Below are 24,561 nucleotides of genomic sequence, written 5' to 3'. Positions count from 1 at the left end.
TCTTTCACGAATCACAAAGCACTGTTTTGCTGTAAGAGGACACTTGAAACATTCAAGTGATTTTTGTAGACGCATTTAAGCGTAATCAGATTTTAGAGAGGTGAAAGGCAAACTTGTTTGGTTGGCGGAAAATCTCTTTTGTCAATGCAGATTTTGCACCAACTGAATGCGTCTGCAGTATCAGTTGCCCCTTTAGTGACATCTACGACATTTACCGAGACAGGATACTTGCCAAAACCCAACCAGCTGCTTCATTTGTTCGGTGCGGTGGCCAAGCGCATCCATTTGACAACTCTGCCTGGTAGCAAGTTGCATATGGCAGTCATTGGTGCGTAGTAGCAGAGAAACTACCTGACTACGTTGGGGCATTGTGCCCAATCACCCAGTGGTCCTATTTTGCATTCAGTGAGGTTGATAACACTCTCCACTTTAAAATGATTTTGCAAAATTGTCTGCAGGTTGGGAATGACAGATGGGGTTAGCTTACATCCCCATTAGCATTTAGTTACATCTAACCTGTTTTGACCTAGCCTTAAGCTAGAATTGTCGGGTGGTTTTACTATTCAACAATACACAGTATGACATCACGTCCCACGACACTGCACTACATTTGGACAATGTCAACAACTAATCTCCAATCCTCCAGGAGATTGCTTGAATGAATGAGGAGTTCATACTGGAAAAGGCCACACCTCTATCATGTATTTGATAGAAAAATAGGAATGCAATGAAAAATGCTAAATCGGAGGTATTGTGAATGAGAGGAGGGGAGAAGCGGGGAGGGCAGAAGAGAGGAGAATGCGAAAATGGGACCTAATTACACCGTCTTGCAGGAGAACGATCTGGTAATACAAATGTAGATGATGCAGAGGCAGGAGTAGAGGGATACAAACAATAGGATGACAACGCCGACCGCTGCCACACGCTGTACAACGGGAACGAATTGGTTTTGTGGAGGTCGTTGCTGCAGAGGTGAGATGATACAGGTGCTGCCTACAACATCCCAGGCGATAGCTCCCAACCGTTGACAGGGCGCCGTGAATCGATCCAAAGCTGCAGCGATCCACACATTCACAGACCTAGCGGCGTAGTGGCTCTCAAATGCTGATGCCAAACGCTCATACTCCAAACCAATCGTCCGATTCACGCATTGCAACAATTCATCTCTCGAGGCATTCGTTGATGCCTTCGATAGTCCCATGCTGTACGCCAGTTGAGCGAAGTTGGAAATACTTTTTGTGAATGTGGGCCGTTTGCTTATTTCATTGAGGGTGGTGGCAGCCTTGTAGAGATTTTCCAAGTGATCCTTGAGTCGTATACTCCTTGCAGTAGATCGCATGAGACGCAGACCATAATTGGAAATGCGGAGAGATTGCGAGAGACGAGCAGAACAGGAGGTGGAAATGTTTTGTGCCTGAGACAACTCCTGTTCGAGGCCTCGACGAAGTGATACAACCTGTTTTTGGAGTTGTCGATATCTTTGCAAATTCGCCAACGAAGATTTTATTGCCTTCTTCCTTTCTACCGCACCGCCGATTGCCTGCAACCAAAACCTGTTGACCGTGGCAAGCACTGTTGCACTTCCAGATTCGCCCGAAGTTGCATTTGGCGTTTGTACGATGAGGTTTTGAAGGAGAAGCTCGAAGTTAAGTGGCAGTAAGCCGACTTCTAGTTTCTGCACCATCATTAGCACGGCTTGATCAACGAGATAGGCCTTAAACTCTTCTGACTTGATCTTCACCACAGGTATCTCCAGCAGTCCGGAAAAATTGAGCTGCGCTTGCAGCGAAATCGCCTTGAAGAAGCTTTGATTACCCCACGGCCTACAATAAAATATGCGCAAAGAGATGGAAAGAACCCCTCTTCACTACACCTGCGATCACGAATGGGCAGCCACTTTGCTTACGGTGAACAGCGGGTGAGCAATCCCGAAAGCAGATTGCGTGGCCGGTCAACTCGAAGATAGTTTGTGAGGTTGAATGAAGCATCTGTGATGCCGCCAAGTTGGCGTAGATGCCGATGAATGAAGGAGGACGCTAGGCGCATCCAGTCATTCCAGCTGCTCGCCATGATGGCATTTAATTCACTATCCAATTGCAGTTGCTGTGGGCTGTTAGGCACGAGTGGAAGGCACACCTGAAATGGGAATGCACGGCTAGGTCAATGAAAGGCTATTGTATGAAGCCTGTCGAAATCTGCCGCTATGGAGGTTTGACTACATCAATTTAGTCAAATTGCATTGCTGACTGAGGCGGCAGGAACCAGTGATGTCAGTGCAGAAGCCCACCGAGGGGGAAGCGCAAGGCGATCCTCCCAGTCAACGAGCTCGAAACGGGAGAGAGAGATGGGCGAATCGAGGAGATTTCACCAGTGCCACAACTTATTTAAAATGCACATCTAATTTTAAAACTCTGGTGCAAAGTCAACGTTTTATTTCCGAGGTAAATACGCTTTATGATGTAGTAAGAGGCAGAGCTTTTTGTGTGTTGACAATTTTTGCCATGCCGCCCTGTCAAAATCGGAAGTCGATTTTGTACTACTTTGTCTAAAAGTAGCTTTAAAATAAATCATCGCGTATTTTTTGACTGTCAAGGAGGAAGGTAAAATACATGCAACTTTTACGTACTTACACGTTGAAGCACGGGGAGACCTCCATCTGACTAACATCGGCATGGCGCCCATCACTGTCCTGTTTCATATCTTCTTTTTTTTTCTATCACACCAAGCTGTCCTATGCTTAATCTACCAGAGTCAACTCCGTTCCAGAGATATGCCGTGCACAATCCCATAGCAAAACATCATCCTCCAACCTTCTCAAATACTCCATTCACTTCACGGATTCCAAGTTCACAACTACCAATTCCAGTCGTGTTTGTTGGGTTACCAAGTGGACAAAACTGACAGGCCAAGGGTTTCCCCAATCCTCCAAACTGTGCATTCACTCATTACACTTAACAGTCGAGGTCGTACACCCAGAAACCGCACCGTTTCGAGGCAGCTGTTTCCTGACTGATGGAACGATTCCTCGTGAAATATGCCTTTTTTCGCACTCACCACCTCATCCTGCTTGTGTACAATTAAGTGCCTGTGCTGGTGGATATGGCATGGATGAATGAATGGATAGGTAAATACGGAATGGAGGCATGAATAGATGGGCGATGGTACATAATTCTGTTCCCGTGGTGGACCGCAGCCAGAATCGGTCACTGACAATTTAGAGTCGCGAGGGCCAAGCAATTACCACCGACTTCAATCCATCCCATACAAGTTAACTCAAACGCATGCAAGTAAAGCCTCTCCTTCTTCACCCTCCTCCTCTCCCCTTCTTTTCTCTCTTTAGAAACAATCAAAACTAGTCAAGCGTTCGTTTAACAGTGCCCCTCTCTAATGACACTATAACACCCCAGACTGATGCAAGGTCCCATTAACCAGATTTACATCACGGGATAAAGTGTAGTGTAATTCTTTCCTCAAACGCATCCCCATTCTCTCTCCTGTCTGCCATAGCAACCCTCGTGGTACCCCAACATTTACAAGTATGCTCTAGCGCTGATTACCATCGCATCTTGACATTCATCTCAGACAGTACCCCTGATCCCACGATCGGTATAACAGACAGTCGGAAAACGAAAACGAGCCGACAGAAGAAGGGGTGACCGACAACTAGACTTCTGCCTCCGGCTTTTCGGGACAAAACCCACTTTCAGAAAGTGGAATTTGCAGTTCACTTGTCTAATTAAATGCCTACGTACCATGATACTGATCATTCCAGCAAATGAAGTGATTCAAGCAGTTTTTGCAGGAATTTTTTATTATTTTACACGAAAAAAAAGAACGAATTTGACCACTTCAGAATTTAACTTCTAACTCACCACATCGCAATCCTACCATCTTACCTGCGTCATTTCCGACAGTGAGGTCCTAAGTCTTTAAACTGCTTCCAGCTCACGCCCAATTTGAGAGGTTCCTTTTTTTAAAGTAACGGAGCATGACTAAATCCAGCCTTGACAATGGAGGGCTTTGTCACCCTCACATCACAAAGGCTGGAGTGTGATGCGAATCGCGACTACCGAAGTGAGCAATGCCTTCATCCAGTTTGAACACGTCCACCTCCCCGCATACCCTGTGGGTGTCACGACTGGCATGTTCCTCACCTCCTCATGCGGAAGAACAATAAAACACGTTCCAAAGTGGCTGTTTAAAACACCCGATTTAGCTGAGAAATTTTCTGGGCGGAACATACATTTCAAGAGCTGGAGTGCTCGAGTTCTCCTCTGAAGCTGCAGCAACGAATTCGGTGGTGATTTTAAACCTTAATAAGTTTGTTGTCATCGTTTACGATCCCAAACTAACGTGACAAACTTTTCAGTCTAGACAGTTAATTTATCAGCTGTCATCGTTACACCTACATCGACATCCGCCATGGATTAGCGGCGCATTTACTTGGTTTTCATGATGGTTACCATTGGCTTTGGAGGAAAATCGCCACACAAACTCAACTGTTACTCAAAAGCACAAAAAAATGATGCAGTCATCCTTCGATCAACAGCAGCTTACACCTATTTCATTGTTTTGACCTCAACCAATCCATTTGCCTCGCTGGCGTTGGTGCGACCACTTGGCACAGACGGTAACAAAAGGCGTGTCGGGAAATTGGAGCGCCATCCGCACGCTACCTTGGTAGTAATGCACATAATCGGCAACTTTTTTGCCAGAGAAGCATTCAGCTTACTAATGGTGACGTTTGCCAACCACGTTGTCACTCCTATGCATGACTTCTGCGCTATTTTTACAATTCCCTCAAGGTCACTCACCAGACGTAGCATAGGGCAACGATCTAGATGCTCCAAAGTTTACAAAGACGAAATTTAGCACTGTGAAGAGATAAAATTAATCAAAATAAAGTCATTATTCACTTACTTATCGCATTAGGGTTTCATATAAATTTTCTTCAATTTACAAGGGGATGAAGCCTCGTCACATATATGTGACGTGTGTCCTTTATCATTTTATGGTGGTTAATTGCATCATACTTTAGCGCTGTCAGCAAATTAGCTTAGCTTAGGGCAATAAAATTAATGTAGAAGTTCTCCGATCTTAAAACAACGAAATGTTGCTTTATTCTGTGGTTTTGAGCAACGCAGCTTTAAAATGGACCATGTACGTTATGGCTTGTGGGGGGTGGTTAATTTTACCTGTAGCTCCTGGTAACGAAAAGGTTATAAAAGAAGTTTTTCTTGCTGTTCATTCTCAAGTAAACAACTCCCCCCTTTGGCATTCGATTCACCTAATCAAAGGGCATTGTCTGTTGCCACGATGGGAGGAAATGGGCCTTGTCAACAAACAGAGCTACGGTTATCCGGTTTTTTGTAAAGAGAACAGAAATCCGATTATTACTCAATAAAAATTTGCTCATTTCATTCACCTTTTTTCGAGAAAGTTGGGATTTAAAAAATGCGGTTTCACTTCATTTATCACTCCTAAGGAACTCGTATGAACCCCTACCCCCTCACACCCCCTAATTCCCCAAACAAACGAATTCTCAGGCAGTCCCAGAAAATAAAAGTAGAAAATCAAACCTAAATTATACTTCGTCTCATCTAAAGTAAACATGAGAGAGATAGTTATTCCCAGCTAAAAAAGGACCTGGATGTCAGGTGCTCAGCTGTCATTAAAGAGCACCTAGACACGGGTGACAAGAGCCTCCTCATTAACTGAGAAGACCTTTGTGTCACTGACAGAAATCTTTTTTCTATTGTCTAAAGTGAACTAAACGGGCTATAGAATAGGCGGCACTTATTATGTTACAGAAAGGTAAAAAACACGTTCCCCTACTCCTTTAGGAGCGTGGGTAGAGACACCGACTCCACCGCGTTCGCATCTGAATGATAAACTGGAAACGGTGGAACTCACATGGACATGAAAATATCCCAAACCGAAGAGGAGAGGAAGGCAGATAAGGGAGAGAAGAAGCAATCCACAGCAGGAGATTAGGTGAGCACAGCCTTTGCAGTGACGGGGCTTAACATCGCCACCTTGACAATGAGCGCCCCAGCACTGCCTCGATGTGGCCTCATCCAGTGTGTCAAACGTACTAGTTCGGGACCACACACCCAAATCCTAAAGGACAAAAAGGAGATTTTCATGCAACCTTCACAGTGCCTGTGAATGTAAAACAATATGAATTTCCGTATTTTAGCTAGGCAATAGAACAGATTTTGGGTACAAATGAAGGTACGGTAGGTGGGAACGCCTCACCTCCCAACTAATTCACTCAAAGTTTAGTTTAACACAATTAGTCGAGGCGGATTTCCTAGCAAGATATGCCCTAGGTTAATGACATCGTACACTTCTAAATGACAAGCTCGTGTTGTCAGCTTCTGACAGCCGGTTGTATCAAATCGTATTGCTTCGGAATATAGACGCAACTTGGTGAATAACATGACTAAGTAGCCGCTATGACCTGTCTGGGCTCATCACGTGACGGCCAATTTTCTCTGGTTGAATTTTAAACCTTTTAAATGTCGCCAACCCAGTTCAGTGCAAATTTATGAAAGCCATTGACAAGACCGGGGGGTGTGTATGGTATGCAAATCACCCCACAATTTCCATTGCACCATTCAAGGCAATTCAAAAGGCAGCGATGGAACTCACCCGGCTATCGCTTCGGGGACATCCACTGTCGGAGTCACAGGAAATGGAGCTGTCTTGCACTTGCCGAATAAGTAATTCATGACTGTCGAGATAGTCACTATTGGGGAGGAATACTGTTGAGGAGTCTAACCGTCTTTCCTGTGCTAAAATTGGAGTCAGAGTAGAGTCCTCATCTTCAGAAGAACCACATCCAGACGAGGAAGCTGAAATCAACTCGTTGGTTGTCAGCAGTGGAGAGACCTTTTTCACGGCCACCTTCATGCTATGACGTGGACAGAGACAGGAACAAAAGAGCAGAACCAGTGGAGCTGTTATCACCATCACTCCAATGAAGTAGACAATAATCCAGACGCCTTTTAGCACCTTTAAACCTCCATTTACGTGTCCCATTGTCTGATGATATGAATGTTCCATTTCATCAATCTTCACCAACGCTTCATCGATGTAGAACGATAGACCATCTACTGCTTTGAGGACTTCATTGGACATGTGGGAGAACCGATCTTCTATCCTACCGCGAATGGACGCTTCAAGCTCTTTCCGCACACTGACTGCAGTCTTAAGTTGGGCAATGACTGTGGAGACGTTGAATGGAAGGACATTTAGCATATTAAAAAGGCCAAGACTACTTTCCAAATGGAAAAGGTGGAAAAATGTGTCCACATGGTTCTCCTCATCGTAGAGTCCAGTCATCAGTTGTGAGATTGCCTCTCCAAACGGTTTGAGCGAAGGAAGGTGGTCGGTGAAGGCAGCACACTCTCGGCTTGTCCTCTGGATCTCTTGAAACAACATTTCTCCATTCACTCGAATGTTTGAATCCAGCTTCTCCAATTCCAATGTCACTTGAGGACCACTCTCCCGTAGACAGGTATGCGCTTTGAGCAAATCTTCCACGGTTTGCGATAAATCGTCAAGTATTGTCAATGGAGTGTTCAGATTGGTTTGATTTAAAAAATGTGCAGTGATTGTAGGTACTTCTAGAGTGAGATCATTATAAAAATCACTTATAAGACCACGAACAGTGACATCGGCTACCGACTTAGTTTCCTTCGTCAGTGCTCGTAAGAGTACAAATGTTCGGTTAGAAATCTTGTCAATGCGGCTAACAAAACCGGAACGCTGGGAATCCGCCAGGCTGTTTTCTGAGAAGACAACAACCGTAAAAATTAGAGCCACACCAAGCAGAAGCCAGCATGATAGAAACGTCAAAAGGACAATTGTTATGCAAAACCGTCTGGGTGTAGATGATTTTTTGCGTAGCCTTGGAGGGGAGAACGAGAGAAATGTCTGTATTGACGGACCCAGAACAATGACAGCAATGGACAGAGATAAAATGCACAGACCAATCACCAGTGTACTAAATCGGGGTACTTCAATCTGAGTCCAGGTGGAGGCACTGGGTGGATGATTGAGGTACTGGTAGAAGACACTTCCAATGAGAGACCGGCTCTGTGATCTAGTGGCGGTAGCGGTGATGGTTGTTAATTTCTCAGCGATATAAGGCACCAGATATCCACTCTCAAACATGCTTGCAACTTTGCTGCCTCATGCCAACACAAGAATGGGGAAAAAGGCACGTTCAAAGTCATACATGCTGGTGAAGTATGTGCATACCTGCCTGTGAACAGCAAGTGTGATGTATCGTGTCTTTATGCCACAAATAACCCACAAAAATGACGCGCTTAAGCGGTGATGACATCTGATTGGCTGATTTTATTAGCCAATAAGATTAGCGGTCAGTGACTTAACCTTTGCATGCACACGCACGAGCGCACATCTTTCCGTTTGGCAAGCGCAGTTAAAAAGTTGCCTTTTTAAGGTAGCCTACTAATGCGTAGATGTTGCTCTGTCGACTCAAGCGATGGTTTGGGAAAAAAATCCCCGGTCCTACTTTCTAGTGGACTTTTATTCCACAAAGTTCGTTTTAACTGCAGTTGCCTACTCAAAACAGTTGTCATTTGAGGTGTTTTTGCCCATCCTAGTGAGAATTCAATCAAAAGGGCGACCTTAGGCAAATGCAATCATGTGTTTACTAGATGATGTCCTTGTAGTATACATGCAAACACGACCATTTACTTGACAAGAGATGGTTTATAACTTTCGAGGCGAATTCACACCCAAATTGTGTGAAAGTGTGCACTTCTCGGGGTTGTTGTGCAAGTCTAATGACATTACTGCCGCCTGCAATGGGTGATAAGCACAAACACACACAATGTTGACATAAAATGGCATGGAAAATAGTGACATTTAAAATTGGCATTCATTTCATCGTTTCTTTCTTATTTCACATGATTCTCAAACAGTACATTTGAGTCGGTTTATTTAACAATAAATTTATGTCATCTGATAGCTAAAATGCATTTTCTCGGTCTGGAATCTGCAGCCGTTGGCAGTGGCTCCTTGTAGATGGCTTCGTTGTAAAGCGGTCCAAGGTTTGAACGTAATTTCTGTGTCCTCATCTACTATTTTAAAACTACCCCATGGAATGATAAATATCATCATGCACCCTAAGTTCTTGTTTTAACGCCAACAGCGGTGGTTAACTTTTGACCTTGAAGAGGCCAAAGATGTTCAACATGTTCTATATGGAATTAAGATTTCGGACATGGAGGCAGTTTAATTACTAACAGTCGATGCATACAATTGGAACCCATTGTTATTTAAGTGGATCAAAAAATTTATCCCCAAAATTTTCCCTGAAGAAACTATGCCTATGGATGGTCGATAGAAGCATAAGGGACGGGTGGATGACTATGGGATGGATGGATGGATGAATGGATGGATACAGGATGGATGGATGGATGCAGGATGGATGGATACAGGATGGATGGATGGATACAGGATGGATGGATGGATACAGGATGGATAAATGGATACAGGATGGATGGATGGATGGATGGATGTGGGATTGTGTACAGCTCTACTGCCGTGGTGGATTGCAGACTCAATCAATCACTGTTGGTTTAGCGTCGCTAAGGCCAAACAATCACCACCGACTTCAATCCATCCCACACGATTTGACTTAAACTCGTGCAAGTAAAGCTCCTCCTCCTTCTTCACCCTCTCCCCCTCCCCTTCTTTTCCCTCTTTAGAAAAAATCAGGACTAGTCAAGCGTTCGTCGAACATTGCCCTTCTCTCTTGACACCGCAGCACCTCACATCACTGCAAGGTTCCAGTAGCAAGATTTACAACGTGAGATGAAATGTAGTATAATTCTTGCCTTAAACCCATCATCATTCTCGCTCTAATCTACCATAGCAACCTTCACAATCCACAAATGATCACAAGTGTGCTCCTGTGATGAGTGTCACCAAGCGCTCTTATTTAGTGGAACAGGCGGTTGGATGGGTGGACACGAGACACATGGTTCCATGGATGAACGGATGCGCATGTTCAAAAACGGACCTCATCGAGATTATTTCCTTCTATGCGAGTTAATTTCCGGGGCTTTTGCACCTCATTTGACATAATTAATTTTTAATTTTCCCACTTCGGCTGTTTACTGCATTCCTTAATTTACAGTGTCTGTCTCCCTCCAAGGTATGTCTGCCTAAAACTGCCAATTGTGCTAGTACAGACTTCCCACGCAATGCTGAATTCGGTAGCACCTCAGCAATATCTTTTTTAACTGAATAAAGTAAAATTTGAGAGTCTTGGTTTGACTTATAAGCCACTCATATTCAGAGGTTGTGGTTTCAGAGGCCTTTTTTCCTAGAAGGCACAGAAACACTTTTAAAGTACAGTGAATTTATTCAATTAAAATAGAAGACACAAAACACTAAAACGCGCCGAAGCTCCACCCATGACCCACTTAAACATCTCGAAGGCAACCGACATCTCAATCTCCTTTCAATTTTTTGGGCTGGTGTTGCATGCTACTTATTGCTCGTTAGTAAAACGAATTACCTCCTTAAATTTTAGTGCAAAACTAACTTTACGGTGAATTTTGGGTAATAACCAACAAAACTTCAAGCAAAATTGATAAGGAGGGAAATTTATTGACGTATCCAGCTATTAAAGGCTCAAAAGTAGAAAAGGTTACGAAAGTGGCAAGTACAAGTAAGCAAGTTATTCTGTGCAGAGTTTATAAATAAAAAAATAACAAAAAATTTTATAGATAGGAATTTGAAGCATTTCATTCCTTGATTTGATAAGTATCACTGTATGCAAGCTCTTCTCGAGGAGAGAAGTTAGTCGCAAATTACCCTTTTAGAAAGGGTCTTTTTGCTATGGAATCCAAAAACAGAAATTCAGGTGTCAATCCCCTCCGTTCCTATCGTATCTTTTACATTTCCCAACCATCCCTTCTACCGACTGTGGGTTCAGGAGACTGTCCGGAGAGATGTCAAATAATGATGGCACTCATCACTAGGGCACACTTATGATCATTAGGAGATCACGAAGGATGCTATGGAAGACAGGAGTGAGGATGAGGATGAGTTTAAGGCAAGAATTATAGTACATTGTATCCCATGGTGTAAATCCTTTTACTGAAGCCTTGCGGCGGTGCGGGGTGTTGCGGTGTCGTGAGTGAAGGGCACAGTTCCACGTGAGCTTGACTGGTTCTGATTGTTTTTAAAAAGAGGAAAAAAGGGAAAGGGAAGAGGGTGAAGAAGGAGGAGGAGCTTTACTTGCACGAGTTTAAGTCAAATCGTGTGGGACAAATTGAAGTTGGTGGCGATTGTTTGGTCTTAGCAACGCTAAACCAACAGTGATTGATTGAGTCTGCAATCCACCACGGCAGTAGAGCTGTACACAATCCCACATCCATCCATCCCGTGTCCATCCATCCATCTCTCTACTAGTCCATCCGTGCACACAAACGCACGCGATGGGGACGGAGTGGTGAGTGAGATAAAAGTGTAATGTGTATAGGCAGTATGTACGGATCGTGTGGAAACAACTGGAGATGCTGGTTTTGCTGTGCGAATCCTTGAGCAAAAATGTGCAAAGGCAAAAAAGTACAAAAGCAGAGAAGGTATGAATTATGAAATGCCGTTCCATCAGCCAGTAAACAGCGTTGTCCCTATGGTGGGTTTTCTTGATGAGCGATTTGGAATGATTGGTGTGACGAGCGAGTGGATGCATGGGGGAGTGGAAATCCTTGGCCTGTCAGTTTCGTTCAATTTCGCCCCCTATATCTCACGGCAACTCCCTCTAAACACGACTGGAATTTGTAATTGCAAAATGAACTGGGATAACTTCAAATTGTCAGAAGTGAGGCATCGTTTTGCATTGTTGTTGATAGGAGCTATGTGAACGTGGAATCCATGAAGTAAATAGAGTAGGTGAGAAGGTTGGTGGGTGATATGTTGTTTTGGAACTGTGTTTGGCACACGCCACATTCTCTCTGCCAATGTTGTGGAAGAATCCGTTTTAAGAGAGATTCTGTAGGCACGCCTCTAAAACGGAGATAATCACGCTTGCCGAAGCATGAGACAGGTTGGAGAGTCATCCGTTGGGGGGCGGATGTTGAGAAGGCGAGAAGACATAAAACAAGACAATGAAGTCCACCGTGAGAGACTCTACGGGTGATAGTCAGATAGGGCTCTCTTCGCGCTTCATCATGCGTGCACATAAACAATCGCATGCGTTTGACTAGGCCCTGGAGGTTACGACTGATAATTGCTCTAAATTATAACGACAACCATACAAGCTTTCTCTATCGTTTAATGACCGAATTCGTACGTATAACTACGCAGATGGATGAAAAAGGGGTCTATTCAAGATAGATGGCTGAATACAGAATGGATGGATAGGTAAATGAAGGGATAAATGGGTAGGTGCTCGGTATTCGTTGCTGTGAATGTTTTTTGATGCCCTACTTATTTCATAGAACAAAAAATTTTATTTATTTATTTAATAAAAGCAGGCATTTTATTACCCATAAATATCCTGATCTCTTGATGAGATATAGATCCTTATTTTAAAAAATATTAGCATTAAGTATTTGCTCCGGTATTTTATCTTACCTGGTGTAATGAGACCTATTCCAGTTTAAAAATTCTACCAATTTTAATTTTTTATTCTTCTACTTATCGTTCTCTACGAAACACTTAGGTAGGCTCCAAAGAATGCTGATGGTACATAAATTCACTTAACCATAACTTCAACGCTTAAATCACGCCCCAAGTGGGACATGATTTAAGTACTTGTGTGGTCCTAGATTGCATAACAAATCTGCAAAGCTTTAATATTTCAATTTTATGCTTAAGACGCTAATGAGCGAGGGCGCAGGAGCAATCGGAGGAAGCGCACCTTCCATTCGATTGTGATTGGTTGCGCGTCTCTTTCTCGCTTCTAGCATTACCCAGGCGTATTACTCAACCAGTTATCCAATCATATTACCGATACTCCTGTCTTCTTGGGGATGCTCCTCTCGCTCGTTCCCACCATTCATCCTCACGTCAATCGCCAACTCCAGAGACGACCTTGAGACTAGGATGAAGTCCGCGGATGAGTACGCGAGCACGCATTACTTCACCCACAGCGAGAGGGTGATGATCACTTTGCGTGCCCGTTTAGATGGGAAACATATTTTTAAAAACTGAAGAACTAATTAACCAATAGTGAAAAATAGTTTTCTTTTTAGCCTTACAAGACTCCATACCACCGTAGAACTTGCTAGTGGGAGGGTTTTTCGCTTTAGGGAGGTGTTGGAGGAGAAGAAGATCCTGTATCATCTTCCATATTCTCCTGATGCTATTACTCTAGGTAGGGATTATAGCATTCTCTCGGGATTAACATTAAACAGCCGTATGAATGCATGTAAACCAAAACGGCAGTTGCGGGATGGAAGTGTGAGAGCTAGGGTTTTTTCTCTCTGGCTTCTGGAAACCCATCGCTATTTTAAGGGTAGAACTGACAGCAAGCTTGCTTATTCTTGCACAGGCCTATATTATTATTTTATAGAATTGATTAGTTTAGGAAATAACAAACTATAAGATGATTTCTGAAATCATTTTTAGCATAAAATCTACATGAATTTATTTGGTTGCTTCACACCCACTGCAGACTCTGAGAACGAAATTCTGGCAACTCTGCATGTTTTATTATGGGAAATAGTATCCTCCTGCACGGCTCACATCGGTTTGGGACGTCACAACGGTATTCTCAGCGCTTCTTTATGCTTTCAACAAAGTTGCCCCCCAGCCTAGTCCATTATTGTTAACCAAAAATATGCGCTGATTGGCAGTAGGATGACTTTTGTCCGTGGCCTCAATCTCAGGACCTGCATCAAAATGAGACATAACTTCCCACAAGCTTTTGCTTTTTCACTAGGAAGTGATTGTCTTTTTGGGGTAAAAGATGACATTTTTAATTGGCTCACAACTTATTTGCCTGGTAGTCCCTATATTTGCTACAAAACTCACTTCCGCCTAGTAGTAAATGGGTGTTCTTCAAGCGAACGGTTGCATGAAATTAGGCGTCCTTGATGAGTCTAGCCTTATGAAACACCGACGTCGAATCAGTTCTGCATTGTGTAAATACAAAGTTTCCTGACAATCTGATTGGCCTGTCTACCAGCCGTGCGCGTGCGTGAGTGCGTGCAATGGCGTATAAGGGTGGCAAGTGTTGGGGCGCGAGACGAACAGGCAGTGGCTGCAGCGCAAACGAATGTCCGCCGCCCTCGACGCATAATTTCCTACTACCTCCACATGCCAAGCTTGTGAGTCATTAACAACCCCAATTGCACCGCTCTCGAGAGGACCTTTTAACAGTCCACCACATCCATCCACCTCGCGCGCTCTCCCGGTCTCTCTCTCTCTCTCATTAAGCGCCCCCTCCCATTCCACACAAATCGCGATTTCTGCATTGTAAGTACTATTTGCATGCACTTCTATTTAAGTGATTACAAATTAATGAACAAAAAAACAGTATTACTAAAAAAGTGGAGGGAAAATCTACCTCGCTTTTAAACGCGTCTACTAATAAAAATGCAGGAGCAATAAATAAATGGTAAGATTTGTAGCTTTTAAGGGGATTGGATGATGGAGTAAAAAAAGGCGTCCACGCAAAACTTCCCCAGTGTAAGTGTCTCTCTCAGGCAGCTGTTTGAGAGGTTTTGGCCCGAACAGCTAGACAAATAATAAACGCTATGCGTTTTTCGGGGGATCTCATCATTCAAAGCCCAAGATTTGTCCAACCATTAAAAAATAGAACCTTGGGTTAATTTGGCCTGTCCATTAATCAAAGCCTAAAGGGACCTAAATGCTTGAGATGTTATCATACTTTTAAAGGTAGAATGGTAACGAAATATGTAACAATATATTTGTCTCCATATGTGTGTCTCCCTCATTCTAAGTCGTCTAGATGCACAACTCCACAAGGAATTGGGTTCTGCGTGACATTCGACGCGCCTTGGACTCATCGGCTTTGTGAATGTGTTCACCCAAGGCCAACAAACAAACGCCCATTTTTGTTCCACATTTTAACGTGAGTAGACAATAAATCACCACTGACGGAGAAGTGGAGCACCGAGCAGCCGGTGATTTGTAGGTCCTTCTCTGTTTATCCGGCTTTTGCTTGAACTTGCAGAGACTTTGTTTAAGTAAATGCCCAAATAGCGAATACGTAATGCACTATCTCAAATGGGTTTGGCTTCGAATTGTTTTTTTTTTGGCATGTTTACACCATTTACCAAAGAACTAATATTTGACGGGAACTAATGGAAGTCAAGTTTCCTGTAAATCATAGAACCTCTCAATTCGCTGGACTGGTACTTCCGATGGGTAATTGCCCCTAGCATGTACGTCTATTTTGTAAGATCTTGGCTCAAAGAACAAATAGCAACAACGATCAAGCTCAAAAAGACGCTTGTTCCTCATTAAACCTCGTCACCCAAAGACCGCTATTTGTAATTGCATGCAAGTCTATTTTCTGGTTATGGGCAACTGACCTAGTCCGAGGAAAGTGGCTTACTCACGAATCCTAGTACGTAGATAAATCCTCACATGATTAATGTTTACAGAGCAAAAAATGAAAAAGAGTAGTTTATTAATTCTTAAGAAGGAGTCTTTTAAAAATCGCCTTTCCATTTTCGCGTACCCAAAGTCCAATTAAAAGGCTGTCAACATATTTCGTTTCAGAGAAAAGAAACCTTCGATAATTTTGATTTGTTTAATTGTGTCCAAAAGCAATAAAGAAATTGCAAAGCTTGGTGCGCCACGCTTTTTCTATTGCAGTCCGCTTTCTGTGCAACACTGATCGCAGAGTTTTAGCATGAACAGCAAATAGCCATTTGACCCAAAGTGATGTTGCTTATGAAATGGAAGCTTCCGAATCTACAGCACGTGATTCCTTGTATCAGTTAGCCCTGGTTTCGACGTAAACGTCAGCTTATCCACGACCCCATCTCCTTGCTTACCCACCAATAGGAAAGTAAAGCACGTAAATACCTCGTAACTAGTTTCACATAACTTTTTGTTCGTACTTATCTCCATTCATAATATTCCTACTTATCAGGGGAATTAAAAATAAGAGGGGATTCGCTACAAGGAATTTTCAAACCAAAAGACTCTCTCATAAAGTTGCTTAAATACTGCTTATTAGCATAATAGTGGGACGTTTTAAAACGGCTAACATATTTGTAACCATGCCAACCAATAAAGACTCGAGTAAAACATGGGTATGAAGCGGCTATTTATGCCATAGGAATTCATTTAAATTAAATTTCTTATTTATAGGTGCTTCTTACATGCAGTTCTGTTTGTACGTCTACAGATTAACAGACGTAACATATAACAATGAAAGCTAATCACGCGGGGATAGGTTTTTTAAAAATATCACCTTAAAAGTTAAAAATGCATGACTCATTGCTTACTAAGATGTGGTTCTTTACTATAATGCAACCCACACACACACACACACACCCAAAACCCCCATAAATAACTAATGACAACGTCTTTAAACAAGCCCTCTAAGAAAAACATCGAGGGAAGAAATAAAACTCCACTTTTTTTCAAATTTCCAACCCGAACATTTGATGAAGCTTAGTTTCCTCTCCCGCACCGAAGTTTATCTGTTAATGTTTTTGGTCGTATATCCTTGTTTGCACAGTCGTAGTTTAATAAGAAACTGCAGTTCTGTAAATGAAAAGAGACCCTTCTCAATCAAAGATAATATAAATTGACAGCATTCCTTTTGCCAACGCCCAATGTTTCATTAAGTAAACTACTGGTATATGCTCACTTAGCGCCGCCACTAATCAGGTATGTGGTGGGTATAACTAAACAATACATCTTCCACACTCCTAACGGTGATAACGGGGAAAACACGACGAATAGGCTTGACTGAGATTGCTAAAATAGATTGGAACTTCAGATTAGAATCAACACAGTTGATACTTCCTTGCACCCGTCTTAAGGTTCTAGCCAAATGGCAAGTCTCAGTAGTTTGCCACCCCCGAATTGAACCGGTGTAAATGTCCTCAGAACACCTCTTTGTTTTGGGTGTGACCTAATAGAACAAGCGGTGCTTGTTAAAAGACCTTCCTAACCCAAAGTAGGTCATTTACTTTTTTATAGACATGAGTCCTAGATAAATTGGGGAAAAAATTTTCTGCCCTTTTTTCTAGGTTCTGGAGCCTACCTGAGGCCTAGATCCGTGATAGACAAACCGAATTTTCAGCTTGAATCGGGCTGTAAAGTTTAAACTCGCTCCCCACCTGTGCTCGTTTCACAATTGCTGCTGTACTGAATGTAAACCACTTTATTAAATCTTTCTGCCGCACCCTGTGACTACTTTTATGGCGAAAGAAGACACAAAACTTTGGCAGAATACACACAGTAGAAGTAGAAAAGGGGGCCAGGCCGCTCGACAGTGGTACGATGGCGGAGCCCCTAATTGGCCCGTTACCAAAACCTAGAGTTAAACAAACAATTATTATATTACATTTTACATTCACGTATCTGTGGTCGAAAGGGCTTTTTTACTTAAAAATTAAGACCGTGGGGAAGACATACCACTTAACTTTTTATGGTATTGTGCTTCAAATTCAAGGCCTAAAAATTTATCAGTTGTATATTCCCAACCTTTATTAGTTAGTCATTTAGTCGCTAATCTAGATTTAGTACATGATTTATTACACCTTAAGAGAAATCAACTCCTTAGGGCCATTTTTCAACATGAATACCACAGTACTACTTAATGTAAATGAAACCAACCTTACCCCTGCCTACTTTTATAGCTAACTAGTAGTATATGCGCAAGCGAATTAAATATGCGGACGGAGTTTGTCAGCGCTGTTTCTACAGTTTTAATTAGGGTAATAGCACTGCCCTTTACCATCTTTCATACCTAATAAAAGTAGTTGTTCTGTGGGGAATCAGAGAGGTTAAAGGCTACGGCAGCAGTTATGATATCGCCAGTAATTAGCATTCCGTTTTTTTGGGAAGGAAAAAAAGTGATAACGACTTTACGTGTAACAGTAACATCGTAACTCTCAAGTGTACCGTAAAGTTCTTTTTTTCCGCCATAGTGATTCACAAAACTAAGTGCGGGCGGCAGTGTAGGCGTGGCAAAATTCCTTCGCACCAATTACGCTAAACCTTACACGTGATTTGACCCAAAATTCTCATTCCATTTTTGCCCTAGAATCCAAAATCTTGTCTTTAAAGGCAAATCCACAGTTTTTAAAACTCCGCTGGTTATGTGCAGAATGCCAAGTAAACCCGCTTCGAGTCGCTTAAATGACGCGCGCACTTTTTTTACCTCCACCCTTCCGAATGGGGAAGCCTAATTTCAGACTTCAAGTCAAACTAATTCCCTTCCTTTGAATAGGGCCAATTCACAAATTTTCTCGAGGTTTACTGATGCGCGCACAGCTGACATTTAAGAAAGAAAGGGAGGAAAGAAATACATGCACGCTGGCGCCGTACGCCCACCAAATAGCTCCGCATATCCGGGGGGAAGGAGAATCTCCGCCGCGCATCGATTATTCCCCCCGGAAGGCATTAGTCGGTATTTGAAGTGGCGCCGAAATTTCCCCATTTTAAACAAATTGTGTCATCTTTGCCCTTTAATCACCAAAGGGGCTATAATGGTTTGCAGCTCGTGCAAATACCAAAAAACAATAATTTAGAAAATTGGTCCATTGGAAGACTGTGTTCAGAGCGCCAAACCTCCGCACTCAATTTCAACAAATTTATTGGTGACTCGTTTTCAGGGCACACTCGCGGTTAATTTGAATAGCCCCATGGCGGGGCTAATATATGTGTCCTTCATTTTAACAAGGAATTGTGAGTCACACATTTGCTTAATTCGGGAAAATGGGGTAACGGCCGTGCCGCAAAATGCTGAGTCATGTGTACATATAAATGGCACTGTTGCTACGGCAACCTGTAGGATGAAATGCACTGACATCTGGTAACTGTATCGGAAATGCTGTGTGTAAATTGGCCGAGTTATACCCGAATTAAGGTATTTAAGAACACCCACACGAAGTTGCCTCATTAAAACAAAATGAGGGGAAAATGTTTGTAAAGAAAATTTTAAATGCAGCGGTTTCTTTAATAAATTTGCAAAAATTTCTGAATCCAAAAACTTTTTTAAAAATTTGCTTACTATCTACTTAATTTTTTCCTTATTTTTTATCCATTTTTCTTGCATAATGAGTAAAGGAAACTTCTTTGTGTGTATCTAGCATCCATCTCTTTATCACTCACCTTGAAGTGTTAGGCTGTAATTTCTACGTCTCTGTAACCTGAATATCACCTCCGATGTACCCGCATGGAACTGAGGCGGTACCTACGCTGATTCCCACAATGCGGGCTAAATAACTTTTTTTTGCTATCCGGCTTACACATCATTGAGGGGTGTGTGAAAGCCGTAACTTAAGTGCCTCAATCCATTTAAAACACACATGCACCGTCTAAGATAACGCGCTGACCTTTCCCATCAAGGCGAAGCGTAACATACCTCGCACATAATCATAATGTCACTAAGGCCTCTTTCCGTCTGACAGACATTAAAATGGAAATTTATTAGTGCTGTTTATAAGGTTTTGGAGTCACTGAAGGAAAGGAAGAACTAAATGGCTGCTTTTCTGTGTAGAAGAGTTTTCATGAATGTGTGCTGAAGTAGAGTGATCGCCTGAGAGACTAATTTTGTCAATTAAATAAGGAACTGCGAGAGTGATTGGCAGGAGCGCGATGAAGGAGGCGGTTGCAGTGACTTTCAGTCTTCGTCGTCGTCGTCGTCGTCCTCCTCCTCCTCTTCCTTTCCTCAAGGTCATGCTTTCGTCCAACTCGTGTAGAATCTTTTCAAGGCGGGAATAATAACGGACCTACCACCCTTGGTGGTCGCGTATACCGTAGATGCTATCGTGGCATTGTCAGGCGTGCTTAAGAGGGACAGTGCTCTTCAACAGGCATATTTTGCATGCCTGTCTTTCTCCGCTAGCTGCACTTTTCTAAGGAAATCTTTGGGCCTGACCTTGTTTCATATTAAAGATTGGTAGAAACAAAGTGACTTCGGTAGCCCTTCCGTTGTGAGTAAACCAGCAGACATCCTCCTCCAGCATCGCTAAGCTTTAGTGTCCGGTCGACGGAACTAGAACCGCCATTGGCTCACTGCGATCACACCCATGTAGAGCTCCGAGTTACCACGTGGATAGGACTTCGTGACACCAAATTGATGGTGTACTTTTCAAATGCTCTTAAGTAATTGTTATTTACTCGATTTTCAAATTCACCTTCCTAGCAAATTCACTTCAACGCATGAAGCCTTACCGTCAGATCTGTAAGAGTTAATGATATTCTCCTCGCACCATCGGGTGAATGCGTTTGTTTATGCAGTAGACCTGCGATGCCAAAACCTGCAATTATCAGCACCAAATGTAGACACACACTTTACCGGAAATGCAGTTTTATGGCGAGATTTGAATGATGGCCGTGCACATAAACACAAAGTGGGGGCGGGGGGTGAGAAAGGGGAGCTTTCAAACAAAACCAAATTTTGTTAGTTTGTAAGAAAAATGATCAAATTTTAATGAGTGGAAAAGAAATTTGTTTTTTGCCCATTCTCGTGCTGCATGTACGAACAGAAGAAGCAGCTTCGGCATGGAGGGACTGGGTAAAACTAACTTCCTCCTCCTCCCCTAGGGCAGCCAGCCTATCTCGGTGTCTGGTATATACTAGCTTTCTGAGATACAGAATGTTCACGAATGAACGGGTTGTGCTTGTCTCTTGTGCAGTTTTATCAAAGGTGGGTCGTCCAAGTTCAGGCGATGTAGTTATACATGATGGCCGAATTGTCCCGGCAGTGGCCAAGGATGCACAGTTGGGCAGCCACCTTGGAGACGTTTTCACTGTTCAAATGTAGCACTGTGACGCGCCTTCATTTACAATAAGCTTCAGCACCACCTTTCTTTCCATACGCATGATAAAGCATTGTCTGACAAGTCACCCAACTGTGTCTGAACCGCACCGGTTGCTAGTGTGTGGTAGAATACACCCAACACTTAATTATGCACGCACCTTTCAGGTATATTCAAACCTGGATTTTTCAAAAGATTGCGTTGAGCCTCCAGTCGTGCCGAGGGACGACTTGCTTTACCTTCAAAAGGAGGTTGGAGAGCATCCAAACAAAGCAGAGAACACACCTTTTACCAACGAGGAGGATCAATTGGACCTCAACGATCTGAACGGCGAGGGTACCGTCAAGGAAACCGAAGGTTTCTCTCAGAGCACCTTCAGTGAGCAGATTGACTCGCCCACACCATCGATAGAGGAGGACTTCCTCCCACCAGCACCTCCTATGAAGTCGGAATTTCCGCCCGAAGAAGGTCTCCAAGAGGAGCCTGAGTTTCAGGAGCACTTTTACCCTGGAGAGGATTTTAATGCCGATGGGCTTGCTCCTGATCATTTTCAAGAAGACGTACCAGAAGAAGGAGAAGAAAGTAAAGAGCATTTTGAGGATCAGGAACCTTTTGAAGCTCGAGAACATCACGAGAGACTAGAACAGTTAGAGAATCAAGAATATTTTGATAATCAGGAAAATTTCGAAGGCGAGGTTCTCCACGAGGTACCAGAACAGCAAGAGGAACATTTTGGGGATCAGGAGCAGTCCGAAAACGAAGAGCATATTGAGAGCATGGAATTGCACGAGAGTCAAGAAAAGTTCCAGAATCCAAGTTATTTTGAGAACCAGGAACACTACAAGGACCAGGAATACTGCGAAGAGGAGAAGGAACCGGAGGTAGAATCTGAGCTACCAATCGAACACCCATCCCCGCCAGAACTCCTCCACGCAAGCGAGCAGGTAGAGCATACTGACCATCTTTTGGAGAATCCAGAAGGCCACATTGAGACTCCTCAAGACACTGATATTTTGGACAAGGCTCACATGAACCTAGTCGGTGAAACAGATCAATTTACGGTGGAAAAACAGGAGTCAACACCTTTCCACTCCATAGCAAGAATTGGAGCAGGGGAAGCAGAAATAGATGACTTTCAGCCTGAGGCTTCATTGGCTTCAAGTGAACACCCGGCGGAATGGAACAGGCACACAGCGGATGCATTGGATATTGCAGTTAGCGAACAACCCATAGTGCCACAGCCGCCTGTTATGCATATTAAAGATGCAGTCCAACAGGAGGCGAAACCTTCTTTCCACGATATCAAAAAGAATTTGGAAAGGAGAAAGTAAGTGTATTAAAATATGTCCCCCTCCCATTCCTTTCAATCAACAAATTATTAGGTCCGCTTGAAATATTTCAGCTACTAAGCAGTTATATGCTGCGTCACAAATATGTGACACAGAGTCCAAAGCTTGTAATAACTGGATGCACCGAATCTAAAATCTGTTTGGATCTAGCTGCATATCAAAAAAAATTTTACTGGCCTGTCTTTAGGTTAATAACATCTGCCCGCAATAACTGCTGACATTGATGATGAATGATTGCTGATCTTCCGGTAGTTGAGACTCTGGTTCGAGGTGGAAAGTAGACAGCGTTATATCTCCATACAAGACGGCTGGGGAAGTTAACCTTTTGACCCCTTAAAAGCACAAAAACATCTTCAACACCCAAAGCCCAAAGTCTTGACGTTTGCAGGGGTGAGGGGCATGGTTGCCAAATCTTTTACATTACCTTCCCTTTCCCATTAATTTCTGAGACAACTTGTAGATTCATTTAGTAGACCAGAGGAGCAAAATCCTTTTAACTGGATTTTTGGACACAAAAGATCATTGTGGACCTTAACAAGAATCACTCTGCTGTGTGAGTCACACGCAAACATGCCCAATGCCACAAATGCCAAAGGAGTTTATTTTGTCTCCCCTCAATTTCACATCATTTTACATGTAAATTTATAAGTGTATCTGTAGTTTATTCACCTAAAATATTCATGCGAATCGCCAGTTTACTAAGATACTTGAGTAGTAGGGGATTTCTACTGAGCTGGTGCTTGACGGAGGCTGTCATCTACCGAACCCCGCCCCCCTGGCCCTGGTTGTATATCCACCACTCATTTTCCAGCAGGAGAGTAGCAATTGTAAACTGGCAAATTCACAGGGGATTAGGGGCTAGATGTGGAGTACGTTCACACTCATGCCCCCGTGGGTACGAGTGTGGCACAAAGTCCGCCGCGTCATCGGTACATACACACATATACGGGTGCACACACAACTCTCTCGCCTCAAGCTCATTGGCTCCCGCATAAACACATTTGAGCTGCATTTCTCTGTCTTCCTGTCTCTCTATATTTCATCGACAGTCTCAAATAGCAGGCACATTTATGGCGCGTGGGTCTTATTCATTGAGCGCCTATTTGGAAAATTATTCTTGGCAGGAGCACTCAAGAGGTGGACAGCTTTCACGACACAATCTAGAGCCCGAAGAAGCGAGGTCTGTATCTACCTGTAGTTTTTCATCATTTTTCTGGTACTAAGTAGCTATTTACTAGCAAAATTTATGAGGTCACACAAACTAACCAATAACTGTAATTGCGTCCAAAATTACCACTCCCTTGAGTTGATTAATTGCATAGTTTTTGTCTCATGCCTCAAATGAACACTTTTAGATAGCAAAACTGATATTTTTGCATCAACAAATGCAAATGCAATAAGCTAAAGCAATTTTTCCCCATTACACAGAGGGACTGAAATCGACTAATTAAAACTTTCCTAAACGGTGATTGGTTGAAAGCTCCAAAACTTTGTGTCATATGATGCCCAATCGGGTGGGTCAGAGGCCAAGTGACGGACACCGCAGACCAATCAGTTTGGAGTTAGAATCATTAACCTCAAGGCTGAATTGGGATGGGATGTTGCCGATTCTGGCGCATTTTTTAACCAAACTCCTTTTCATTTGAACACATTTTGTATGGTCTTGGGAAGTAATTTAATGGTGACAAGAGTATTTGCCGAGCGATATTAAGTCTGGTCTTTACAAAAGGTATTCGCTTGTACACATTTGTAGTGATTTCTTTGTTTGTGCTTTGACTTTTATGAATGATAAAGTACTAAACATAACAAAGCTTAGTTGAAATTAAGAGAAAATTATCCTGATTTCCCTGTAATAGGATGCAAATAGTATCGTAAGTTAAAGTTTCTTTATTTCTTGTGGTTTATTTTAGTATGATCTCGTCAGTGTCTTCTTGTAGAGTTAGCTTGTCCCTTAGTTTGTTCGATGCAGTTTCCCACTTTACGTGTGTGGTGCAGTATATCACGGATTAACTTAGAAAGGACTTTTACAATCCGCTAAATGCATATGCTGGTTAGCTAAATGAGGTCATGCTCGGTGCCTACGTTTTTGTGGCTTTCAGGTGTTATTGTTTGGTCCATCCATCCATCCATCCATCCATCCATCCATCCATCCATCCATCCATCCATCCATCCATCCATCCATCCATCCATCCATCCATCCATCCATCCATCCATCCATCCATCCATCCATCCATCCATCC

At 42.9% G+C, this 24,561-nt stretch overlaps 3 protein-coding genes across 3 annotated transcripts; 1 reads left to right on the top strand and 2 right to left on the bottom strand. All coding sequences in view use genetic code 11, as the record gives it.

Moving 5' to 3' along the window:
• Positions 1-817: 817 nt before the first annotated feature.
• EGR_09893 (hypothetical protein) lies at positions 818-8,181 on the bottom strand (the record flags this gene model as incomplete). The annotated part of the gene is made up of 5 exons (XM_024499142.1): positions 818-1,823; positions 1,907-2,136; positions 2,248-2,325; positions 5,914-6,120; positions 6,655-8,181. 5 exons carry the CDS (start codon positions 8,179-8,181, stop codon positions 818-820), a joined length of 3,048 nt encoding a protein of 1,015 aa, XP_024346456.1.
• An 11,625-nt stretch (positions 8,182-19,806) lies between these two features.
• On the top strand, positions 19,807-22,303 carry EGR_09892 (hypothetical protein; the record flags this gene model as incomplete). The annotated part of the gene is made up of 2 exons (XM_024499141.1): positions 19,807-19,884; positions 21,140-22,303. 2 exons carry the CDS (start codon positions 19,807-19,809, stop codon positions 22,301-22,303), a joined length of 1,242 nt encoding a protein of 413 aa, XP_024346455.1.
• A 1,640-nt stretch (positions 22,304-23,943) lies between these two features.
• On the bottom strand, positions 23,944-24,559 carry EGR_09891 (hypothetical protein; the record flags this gene model as incomplete). The annotated part of the gene is made up of 2 exons (XM_024499140.1): positions 23,944-24,117; positions 24,404-24,559. The coding sequence occupies 2 exons, from the start codon at positions 24,557-24,559 to the stop codon at positions 23,944-23,946; spliced, it is 330 nt and encodes a 109-aa protein (XP_024346454.1).
• Between the last annotated feature and the right edge of the window lie 2 nt (positions 24,560-24,561).

The sequence above is a fragment of the Echinococcus granulosus genome, assembly GCF_000524195.1.
Source record: "Echinococcus granulosus chromosome Unknown EG_S00173, whole genome shotgun sequence".
Classification (NCBI taxonomy): Eukaryota; Metazoa; Platyhelminthes; class Cestoda; order Cyclophyllidea; family Taeniidae; genus Echinococcus; species Echinococcus granulosus.
This window is presented reverse-complemented; position numbering and strand designations above follow the sequence as displayed.